The 11,489-nt window shown below is 56.9% G+C and overlaps 1 protein-coding gene across 2 annotated transcripts in view; it reads right to left on the bottom strand.

Moving 5' to 3' along the window:
• LOC123033026 (cystatin-like) overlaps nucleotides 1-11,197 on the bottom strand; it is a 20,739-nt gene extending 9,542 nt beyond the window's left edge. The window contains exons 1-3 of one of the 2 annotated variants that reach the window (XM_044449331.1): nucleotides 10,960-11,197; nucleotides 10,648-10,776; nucleotides 9,289-9,606 (exon numbers count right to left, since the gene is read on the bottom strand). In XM_044449331.1, coding sequence (XP_044305266.1) covers nucleotides 9,517-9,606; nucleotides 10,648-10,776; nucleotides 10,960-11,187 — 447 coding nt within the window. In that variant the 5' untranslated portion in view covers nucleotides 11,188-11,197 and the 3' untranslated portion in view covers nucleotides 9,289-9,516. Of the gene's footprint in view, nucleotides 1-9,288; nucleotides 9,607-10,647; nucleotides 10,777-10,959 lie in introns of those variants that run through there. The other variant, XM_044449332.1, reaches the window with a different exon arrangement.
• Nucleotides 11,198-11,489: the final 292 nt, after the last annotated feature.

The raw sequence follows: 11,489 nt of genomic DNA, 5'->3' as shown, positions 1-11,489 counted from the left end.
GGGAGTGCTGGGAGCCGGAGGGAGGATGGCTCTCCCCACATCTGCGGACTTCTGCAGCCAAGGAAGGTGCTCGGTGGTGCTGGCAGGCCGAGCAGCGCGTGCTGGAACCAGCGGAGGCCCCCCACCCTGCGCTGGAGGGGTGGGTCGCTCTGTGAGCGGGGCTTCCACACACCTTGCCAAGCCCTTCCCGGCCTGGGGGGATCAGCCTTTTTCGAGGGCCCTTGGAAGCTGGCGTTAATGCAAGCAGAGGATTTGCTCTGGGTCTTCTCTGCCTTGTGATCCCACCTGCTGAGACCCAAGACAGTCAGCAGTCGGGAAGCCTCGACGGCAGGCCTGACACAGGGTGACTGGGTTCAGTCAGTTGGGATGAGGCGATTGCCTGATGCCCACGTCAGTTGTTTGGCTTGCCTTTGAAGCAATTCTTCGAGATTTCATTGTCTGTGCTTCACTCAGTTTCTTCTGCTGTGGACTCGGCTGCAAAACATTCTCGCCTCTCACAGTTTGCCTGGTCTGGGTCCTTTGTTTCCCCGTGGATGGTGGAAGAGGCAAGGCAGGGCAGAGAAATGGACTCCCCCACAGGCACTGCAGTTTCCAGAGCCAGTCCCTTCTCTGGGGTGTCGGTGCACCCGTTTGGTCACTTGGCTGTAACAGGTGGCATAGTTCATCTGGCATCTGGAAAGGTACACCTCAGAAACAGGTAAACGGAAGAAAAAGGCTTTTACATCTCAGAAGCTGGTTGTAGGCAGGAGCAGAAAGATCCATGTTAGCTTGGAGAGAAGGCTGGGAAAGAAGGTGGAAAGTCTTCATCCTTTCCAAGCCTGGTCCCCACAAACACAAAAAATGTTTGGGTTGTTGAAATCAATCCAACCAATGCCAAAAATGCACACAAGAGAAACCCTTTGCTGAATGTGTGTGTTTCATAAACCTGCCATTCGCCTGGGCTAGAGAAACACGCTTTCTGATGGCGTTTGGACGACGAGAACATAGTTTTGCACAATTTCTTCTGTACAGAGACGGTCCTCTCCCACATGCATAGATTCAAAATGCCCCAACCCACTGTGAGTACGGGCCAACCTGACCTAGCACCCATTTCAACCAGACAGTCAATGCTTGGGCGTTAAGATGAACACGAGTGCTTATGTTCATGGAAAGAAATATTCTAGCACGATGTTTTGCCTCTTTGTCTTTCTAGCCACCCACATCCTTGGGCTGGCAGAGAGAAACAGAGCGAGTCAGAAGGGGCCTCCCGGGCCATCTAGTCTGACCCTGGCTCCAGCCGGCTCCGCTCACGACATGCCCATTATGTGCATGGACTCAGCCTCCAGCAAACATTAGGCTACTGTAAGGGAATTTTTATTTTAGGGCCATCAATTAAAATTTTTATTTTCCTTTAATGTTGGTGTAAAACACACCCTATCGATTCCTTTCCTTGTGAATTTTGGGGCCTGATCAGAAATATTTGGCAACATTGCAAAAAAGTGGGGGGGGGGGCAAACTTCTTGTGGAACCCACAGGGAAAAAGTAGCCTCATAGGGATTGGAAAGAAATCACGCTCCCGCTCCTGCACGTGCATGCCGCCTCCGAGTTTCCATCATTCCCCTCCAATCGTTCACTTGTGGCATAGCAATAACAGATGGTATGCTCAGAGTGCAGCGCATGGGGTTTTAGACCTGATCCAGACCCACATTGCACAAGAGAAAGGAAGCTATCCACTCTCTGAACACAGAGGAAAACTGCCGGTGGACGCAAGCAATTGATACATGCCCACAGCGCCGCTTGGAGGAGGTTTCCCTTCCTAAAAAATTCCTCCAGCCCCTCACTGAGAGTGCCTGAGGGGCTTTTGTTTTAACCCCATTCTTTCCCCCAACAGATGCGGCCCCAAAACTGGCAAGGCATCAAACAGTGTTCCCACTTTCTGGCAAGGAAGGGAGCGGCACAAGGATTGTTTCTATACAACCCCCCGCTCACGGGGCCCTTGCACAGGGTCCTGTGCCCGCAAGCGCGGTTCAGAGGGCCCCGCATGTCCTCACCTCCCGCTTCCGGCTCGTTTCTGTGGGATGGGGAAGGAAGGAAGGAAGGAAGGAAGGAAGGAAGGAAGGAAGGAAGGAAGGATGGAAGGAACCCCACGCCAGCACGCATGCCCTGGTCACCGCCTGCTGCCCAGCCGGACTCAGCCTTTGCAGGCCAGGCCAGGTGCCACACTCTCCCCTCCCGTGCGCGCCTGGCTTGCAGCCTTGCCCTGATCTAACAGGACAGAGTGGGGGGGCTGTGCGGGGGGGGGGGCGTCTGTTTCCTGAGGACCCCCCCAAACCCTCTCAGCTGTGCCGGCCTCCCAGGAGGGGGAACACTTTGCAATGCAAACAGACAAGATGGAACACACACTCCAACAACTGTGAACACAAGGCTTCCCCAAACAATGAACACAAAGCTTTACACAAATCCCCAGTGCAAACCATGTCCTGCACTCATGCGTGCAGATCTTTGAGCAAATCCCTCGTTTTGTGGTTCCTGATACACCGATTACAAGATCTGGCATGCAGATGTCTCCTTTGTTACTAGCCTTCGTTCCTAATTTTTTTCCCGGTCAGCGCAGCTAAATAAATACCCAAACGCCCAAGAAAGCTGCTGTCCTTCTACACAAAGGGGAGCAGTCACTTCCCAGTCAGAGGGGCCCCCTGGGCCCACCTAAGAAAACAACGCTTCCCGGACGCGCCCATGTGCCTCGCCCGGGCGCCTGTCCTTTCCCTCTACGACTTCATTTACTGGCACGCGTGGAGGAATCCCATGCGACCCTGAACGCTGCCGTCTAGTAAGCATCCTCAACAAACTGCGCAAGGAGTTTCTGAGGCAGCTGGTCCTTGAGGCTCATTTCGCCCAACAGCCTCGGGAGGCCAGTCCGTGCTCCCCAAAATGGGGAGACTTTCAGGCAAACCTGCCATCCCTGCCGCCCGGGATAGAGGAGGAGGAACCCTCTGAGTCCCGCCTCCGTCGCCAAAACTTTCGGGGGCCTTGATGGCAGCCGCAACCAGGCTAACCAGGGCCGGTCAGGAAAGGCCCCTTTCGCCGTGAACCTCGGCAGCTTTATTGAAAAAGGGCCCCTGCAGTTACCTACAGCAGCACGAGACCGGGGAGTGGTTCTCACCGCCAACTATAAGCTTTCAGAACATATACAGAGTGTTTTACAGATTCTAAGTCACATGGACCCAGCATTTGGACAGGTGATGACAAAATCAGGGGAACACAGACAGAAGAAGGCAGGAGGTCTGCAGAGGGGGCTCAGTCCAATGGCATTTGATGGCAGGATATGAATGTAACGAACCCTGAGGTACAGGGATTAGTGTGGATCTTGGCATGCCAATGAGGGTGACTGCAGTGCTTTTAACCCGGCAGCCTTCTAATCGCTAAGTCGTGTCCGACCCATCGCGACCCCATGGACAACATTCCTCCAGGCTCTCCTGTCCTACACCATCCCTCGGAGTCCACCAATCCCACACCAACAACCCCAGTGACTCCATCCTGCCACCTCATCCTCTGCCGTCCCCTTCTTCTTTTGCCATCTATTGTCCCCAGCATTAGGCTCCTCTCCAGGGAGTCCTTCCTTCTCATTAGGTCGCCAAAGTACTTGAGTTTCATCTTTGGTATCTGACTTTTTAAAGAGCAGTTGGGGTTGATTTCCTTTAAGATTGTCTGATTTGATCACCTTGCAGTCCAAGGCAATCACAAGAGTCTCCTCCGGCACCACAATTCAAAGGCCTCAATCCTTTGGCGCTCAGCCTTCCTTATGGTCCAGGTTTCACAGCCATACATTGCAACTGGGAAAACCACAGCCTTGACTATACGCACTTCTGTTGGCAGGGTGATGCCTCTGCTTTTTAGTATGCTGTCTAGATTTGCCATAGCTTTCCTCCCCAGGAGCAAGCTTCTTTTAATTTCTTGGCTGAAGTCACCATCTGCGATGATCTTGGAGCCCAAGAAAATAAAATCTGTCATTACCTCCATTTCTTCCCTGTCTATTTGCCAGGAAGTTATAGGACCAGATGCTATGATCTTAGTTTTCTTAATGTTGAGTTTCAAGCCAACTTTTGCACTCCTTTTTCACCCTCATCAAGAGGCTCTTTAGCTGCTCTTCACTTTCTGTCATTAGAGTGCTATTATCTGTGTATCCGAAGTTGTTGATATTTCTTCCAGCACTCTTAATTCTTATTTGTGATTCATCTAGCCCAGCCTTTCGCCTGATGTGCTCTGCATATACGTTAAATAGACAGGGCGACAGTATACAGCCTTGCCGAACTCCTTTCTCAATTTTGAACCAATCCGTGGTTCCCTGCCCAGTTCTCACTGTTGCTTCTTGACCCGCATACAGGTTTCTCAAGAGACAAATAAGATGGTCTGGTGCTCCCATTTCTTTAAGAACTTGTCACAATTTGTTGTGATCCACACAATCAAAGGCTTTAGCATAGTCAATGAAGAAGTAGTAAATTTTTTCTGGAACTCCCTGTCTCTATGATCCAGCATATGTTGGCAATTTGAGCTCAGGTTCCTCTGCCTCTTATCAGCTCCTACCGATCATCAAACCAAGAGCCTTGGCAGCTTCTAGGCAAGCTGCCAGTCCCCACTTCATGAAGTCACTGCAGGTGCCAAACGGTAACCTGGCTTGGAATCAAGGTGCTCTCTGAGAAAGGGGTGCAGGTTTGATTTAATAACGCAGAAGCACATATAAGCAACCTTTTTCTATCAGGATTTATCTGAATTTTCCCAACACAATGCACTTGTTTTGCACCAGACAGAGCCGCGTCTCCTGACGCAGGTAGAGGCAGCTGAGCGGCCCTGGACTGCGGGAGGAAGCAGCCGCGATGGCAGCCATGCTGTGTATGAAATGGTCCCAGGCAGGACCTGGAGGCACACCTGGGGCTGGCCGCAGCAGGCAGATGGTACAGTCCTAGCCCACTCTGAGATTCCGGGGAGCATTGTGGAGAGAGGTTTCAGGGACATCTGTGAGGTGCATAAGCAGGGGGTGGACTGTGTGGATCGTGACCCCAAAGCCACCGACCTCGGGGGTCTTCGTTGTTCAGCCGAGTTTTCCTTTCTGATCTTGAAGTCGTATACACAGATCCTGGAGGACAAGAGATGCTCCCACTTCTGGGCGGAGCCACCTGGGGGCGGGGCTGGTCCTTACTATATCCACAGGTATTCTGCGCTCACCTGCACAGACTCTGCCTCTCTGGCCTGTCCTTGCCACGATGCCACGCTCCTGGGTGTGTTGGTGGCTGCTGCTCGGGGGGCTGCTGCTTCTGGGGCAGCTGGGGAGTGGGGCGGAGGAGGGGTCCTCTGCAGAGCAGGAATCGGGTGAGGCGGGAGAGCATCCTTCATCCAGGTCCCCTGAGTTGGCGCAGAGAAGGTGGTGGAAGAGCAGGGGGAAGAACATGCTGAAGCATTTGAAGTACCTTGCCAGGCACCACTACAATGACCAGCAGCTTGACTCTTACTACGAAGAGTACAAGGACATGGATATGAAAATCCAGGTAAGGTCGAAGCGATCCCTAGGGAGCGCCAGGGAGGTGGGACCCTCGATCGGAGGACAGGTGTCCTTCCGAACACACCACTCCACCTCAGCCGTTGCTTTTCCAGGCGTCCTTTTGGGGATGGGGGTCAGGGTCCCCCAAGCCTCACCCATTGTCCCAGCGGCCGGCCTTCGGTGGCTTTCTGGCTCTGGTGAGGCTGGTCACCTCTCGGAAGAGCAGAAATGCCCGGGATGCGTCTCCGTCAGCAGGAGCTGCCTGAGGCCAGAATAGGCTGGCATCTCTGCAGACCTGGCCCCCTCCGTTGGCCCTCCCAGCAGCTCCCCACTCCGGCACCGGGGGCAAAAGCCCCGAGGGACACAGCGCTCCCGCCGGCAGGCATTGCTCTTGCGTCCTGTGGGAAAAGGGGCACGAGCCGGGCACTCCCGCAGCCGCCCATCCGGAGCCCCTGGGCGGGGCGAGTCCGTCCTCCGCTGCCCCGTTCGGGACTTCGAGCACCAGGTGCAGTGCTCACGATGGCCACGCTCCACGGCAGGGCGGGGTGGTCGTGCGGCAGTGGCTGTTGCTGCCAGGCGGGGGCCCCCGGGGGCCCCGAGCCGAGATGGGGAGCCGTGGCAAGCAGCCCAGGCCGCTCACCCGGCAGCAAGCCGGGGGCCTCCCGGGCTCCTCCTGGCCAGCGGCTCGTTCACGCGGCTGGTCCAGACAACGCGGGAATCCCGTGTCCACCGCAGCCCGTGCGCAATCCCTGCGAATGGGGGGCCGTGTGGCGTGGCCCCATGGAGTCCGGGGGGCTCGACCAGGAACCGTCCCCCTTCGGCGGACTAGAGGCGGGTTCCGAGAAATAATTGAACGGCAGGGGATGGGGGGCCTGAAATGTAACGGGGGCCCCGGAGTTGCAAAAGGTAGGTGGGGAGGCAGAACTGCTCACGTGGACCCTCGTCGCTGGGCCGGTCGGGCGCCCCCTTCTCCACCCGGTGCCTGCCAGCCCCCCTTGTGATGGCAGGGCACCAGGTCCGGAACAGCCACTGCAGTCTTCAGGTGAGCTTTCTTTGTGGCCCGGGAAAGGCACTCTGCAGGTGCTCAGACACCCTTTCTCACAACTCAGTCACTCAGCCTCGTCCGAGTCTTCACCGTAACCTTGAAAGCAAATCTGGGGGCTGCTGTCGGGGCGCGGGGGGGGGGGTGTCATGCAACATCTCAGCCCTGAACAGCAGCTCCGCGTTTGTGGTGGGACTGGACGGGGAGGGGGGCGGGGGGGGGGTGAGGGGCCAGTGCTGGAAACCCCTCCTGTTCTTTGCTCCCAGAACAGCAACAGGATGGAGGTAAGCTTCAATCTGTTTCTGGCGAAGACCAACTGCAGCCATGAAGACGGCATGCGGACCTTGTTCGGCTCCATTGACTCCGCACACGTCTCTCCAGAGCAGAGCAGAACGTGTGTTCTGTTGCCTGAATCCGAGCAGGAGGTGAGGGACCGGCCGGGCCTGCCTGGGCATGAGGGGCGGCGGGAGGGGGGGGGGGCTGCCCTCCCCAGGCTCTTTCCCGCTGAGAGGCAGGGGGTGCCGGGGGCCCTTTGCGGGCTGACCTGTAATGGGGCTGGCGTGCCTGAATCCTCCTCCATTTCCCGGGGGAGCTTGGGGCAGCTTCTCCTGGCAGGGCAGTCCAGGACTCCCTAACCTGCTGGCTTCTTTGGTCTTCCAGAAAAAGAAATGCACATTTACCATGCTTATTGAAACAGCAACTGGCAGTTCTTCCGTGACCGACCATTTCTGTGAACCACTGCTAATCCTGCAAGAAGACAAACTCCCTGAGGATAGTGAAGAGGCTGCCTCTACCAACAGCTAAGACAGAGCGGGGAAGCCGCCTCTAGCCTGGCCCTTTCCTTCCGCGGCCTCTGTGCAATCGCTTCAGCGCAAGCTCGCCAGCCCTCCCAGCCCTGAACGGGTGGCCTGAATCTCCTGCAGTCCCGCTTCAGCCTTGAATCCCTCTCCCCTTCCTCTGTAACAGAGCAATAAAACGCAATTGCACCAGCATGGCTGTGTCCCTGAAGAGCAGAGCGCTCCCTCTTCCCGGCTCCTGAATCCCCGGCTTCTGCGATTTTCCTTGCTGGACCACAGCCCAGCTGGCCAGGCCTCGTTCGGAGGGCAGGGCTCGCTCCAGCTGCCTTTTGCGGAGTGGGATACAGGCAAAGACGACCGTTGGCCCACGCGAGGCACTTCAACCTCCTGCCCGGCACGGCTGGGGGAAGCGCAGCAGTCGTCCCCCTCGTGTCGTGTGCGCAACCTTCCTCTCGAGCTCAGCCCGTCTTGGGAGCCCAGCCAGCCCGAGAGGGAGTCCGCGGACGGCCACGGAGCTCGGCTGGGGCGTCTGGCAACCTCCCTCCGCTTGTGGTGCGGCTGCCAGGCTCCAGGCTGTCCCAGGGCTCCATCTCCTGGCCTCGCTCCAGAACAACCACCCGGGGGTTGCAGGATGCGTCCCAGACTGTGCTGCAGCTGCCCAGGCTTGGAGAGGCCCCACCTGGGAGCCCATGGGTGGTGGGGGGGTAGCTTTTAAGGGCAGGCTCTTCCCCCCAGGAGCTGCCTCAGCAACCTTCTTCCCATCTTCAGGGCCCTGCAGGCAGCTCCTGCACCTGGCATCTCCGTCGGCTCCTCTACCTGCTCGCCTCACCTTGCTTCCCTGCCATGCGTGGCTGTTTTTGGACCTGGCCTCGTCTCCCCATCCCTCCCCTCCGTTGTCTTGCCAGTTCTTCGCCCCCCTCCGACGCTCTTGCCTGTCAGACTCCACCTCCCCTTGATGCTTATGGGAACTGCAGTCAGTTCTGACCTGGGACTGTTTGCGGCGCCTTCTCTGGCTTTGTGACCAGGCAGAGCTTGGCCTGCCTTGACCCCCACTGCGTGGGCCCCGGGACCCCCTGCCACCCATGCCGTGGCCCTCCCTGCGGCAAGATGTAGTCGCTGCGCCTGGCACGGAGGAGGGATGGGGCTCCACTCCTGCCGAGCGCCCCACGAATGTGGCCATCCTGGCTGTGCCAAAGGTGGGCAGAATGTGGGGAGCCCAGCCCAGGGAAACCACGGGATTCCTGGCCCGAAGCCAGGTTCCTCCATCCCCACACGGCGGTCCAGAATGGGGTCCATTATTGCAGCCCCTGGCAGGTGCAGCCGCTTCATGCCAAATTCAACTTTGGGTCCCAGTCCAGCTCCTCGGGGCCTTTCTACACCCACCCCATGATCTGCTGGTTTCGTGCAAGATTTTACTGTCGTGCGGTTGCAATACATCCTCAAAGGCTTATGTTTAGGCCCCCAAATCTGTTTGCCATATGCTAGGATTTTTTTCCATCCCACCGAGCCCATGAGTTCAAGTGTGGAGGGATCACTACTTTCCCCTGACCTCTGAAACCGCTTTCCCCAACTGATGAACTCCAGGCCCCCATCAGCCTGCACAGCCGACGGCTGGCACGACGGCAGCTGTGGTCCAACACAGCCGGAGTTCACCAGTTTGGAAATCATGGCTTGGAAGAAAGAAAATGCGGGCTTCCCAGATGGAAAAGCGAGTGAAAGCAGACTGGGCGCATCAGTAAGAATCAGAGGGGTTCCACTTTCTTCCAGCAGAATCGCCTTCCAAAGAGCAAAATTCTTCCAGTGGTCACAAGTGGAAGAGCAAAATTCTTCCACCAGCCACTGCAGCGCCTTGTTTTCTTTTCAGCCCAAGCAACAGCTTACCAACCACCAAATCAGTTACAAGCGAGGCAGCAAGCTTTGTTTGATCACTCCTCTGGAATGAATTTATTTCATGAGTTTAATGGAGTGGGACAGGATGGTGCTGTGTAGGAGGAGGCCAGGAGAGCGTGTTGGCACCAGGCCGACGGGAGACACGTGTGGCCCTTCTCTGAGCAGCGAATCCTAGAATCCGCTTTGCCCAAAAAGGATCCCTGCGAGTTCCCTGTGCAGCCCTGGGGACACGTCTGGCTCAGGTTCTTCACAGCCACCCCTCCCAGCGACGTTCAGGCACTTGCTGCTCTGCAGCTCATCTTCTCCAGTTCCAGTACATTCTCCCACGGGCGGGACACGACCTGGAATTCACAGGTTCGTTTCTGGAGGAGGAGAACAAGAGTTAGGATCCTGGCAGGGCAAATTCAAAACCAGACTTGCATCACCCAGGAATCCTGGCAGGCAGGTCTTGTGCAAGCACCTCAGGTCAAGGAAAGAGCTAATTGTTTTGGCCCAGCGTGTGACAGCAAACCGCCATGCTCTCTTGGCAGCCGCTCCAGCCGAGAGGTCCCCTGATGGCTCACAGCAACAAGCACCATGCCCAGCTGCAGCCTGTCAGCCCTGAGGGATGCCTCCCACCCAGCAGCCAAGTTCTTCTCGCTCCTTTCTTGGCTGTCCTTGCTCTGGCCTTCCCCAACCCTGGCCATCCTGCAGAAGCCTTCGACTAAAATTTCCAGGGTTTCAGAGCGTTGGATATATTGCTGGGACTCATGGAAATTGTGTCTCGGACTAACCTGAAGGCTAAGCAGCACTACGTTTTTAAAAGGAATGTCTTAGTGGGTGGATGCATTGGGGAAATGAGAGTTGTACCATCTTTTTCTTGATTCCTTCTTGATTTAACTTGAACAGTGGGGTCAAAGGACAAAGGCCTGCAAATATTTGAATAATACAGCCGTCCTTTGTGGGGAAAAAAGGACAGAATGGATTGTTCCTTCATGAGATATCTCCCAAAGGGGGCCCCTTTGATTTCGATGGAATTTAAGGCTGCTTCCGAACCCAGATCCAACACTACATTGAAGTTTGTTTGGTGACTTTGCGGCAGGCATGACTCTCGGGCTAGCCTACCTCACAAGGCTGTTGTGAGGCTAAAAGGGAAAGGGGAGACATGCATGCAAATTCATGCTCCTGGGAGGAAAATCAGTATATCTACAATACATTAATACCCCAGCATCTCCACAAATTCTCAAGGACTTTTCCATGGGTTTTGGATGTCAAACCAGCTTACGAAGGGGGCTTGTCTGCACAACCATCAACCGGCTTGGGAGGCCAACTGAAAAAGTGTGTTGATGCAGGAATCTCCTTTTTTCTTTCTGCCACTGAATAAATCACGAGCCCCAAAGACAATCACCCATTTCAAAACTCACCTGCTGCTCATTTGTGGGAGCAACTGCGCAGAGATCCACCTCTGCCTGGTTCAGGACTGACCCTCCTTTCTTCTCACACTGTGTGCTCACCAGCTCCACGGTCAGATAATATTTTACTCCAGCCACCACCTGTAGCCCAGGAAATACCATTTACACAGAGCCACAAATTTGCATTCCCCAAGAGCTGGGGCACAGCAAGCTGCTCAGGAAGAGCGGCGCTGCATCGGCCTCGGGGGGCCCAGGAACGGGCCCCAACCTCCGCCCCGGGCCCCCGGCCGCTTCCTTCGACCGCCCACCGCGGGGGGCACGTACCTGGCTCTTCGCGTCGAGGATGCGCAGCACCTTGTAGTAGAAGAGGCTGTTGCTGGCGCGGTTGTAGGCTTCCACGGCGAAGGCGGCCGCCTTCCGCACGTCGGGATCGGCGACGGAGCGGTCCACCAGGCCCCCAGGCATGGGCACCCGGCTCGCGGCGAGCGCCGGCAGCAGCAGCAGCGGCAGCGCCAGGGCGAGGGCGCCAGGTGAGCGCGGCAGCAGCGCCATGGCCGGAGCGAGAGGACGCAGCTGGGCCCGAGCAGCGCGCCGGCCGCTCTCATAGGCCGCGGAGGCCACGCCCACACAGGAGCCGGCCAATGAGCGGCGGGGGCGCGGAAGCATGAATGGGCAGGTGAGGGGGCGAAGGAGGCGCTCTCCCCCTCCCGAGCGCGTTCGGCCTTCGCGCCGCCGGCGCTGGCTGGCCCCGCGGCCCGAGCCCTTCGGCGCAAAACGGGACGCTGCACATGCTCAGGAGATGGCTTTCTCCCTGCGGCTCCTGGCGCGCAAGCAGGTTCTCGCCCTCCATCTCA

This window comes from Varanus komodoensis, unplaced genomic scaffold (genome assembly GCF_004798865.1).
Source record: "Varanus komodoensis strain SLA01 unplaced genomic scaffold, ASM479886v1 scaffold57, whole genome shotgun sequence".
Classification (NCBI taxonomy): domain Eukaryota; kingdom Metazoa; phylum Chordata; class Lepidosauria; order Squamata; family Varanidae; genus Varanus; species Varanus komodoensis.
The sequence above is the reverse complement of the archived record's forward strand: the minus strand, read 5'-3'. Positions and strand labels throughout refer to the sequence as shown.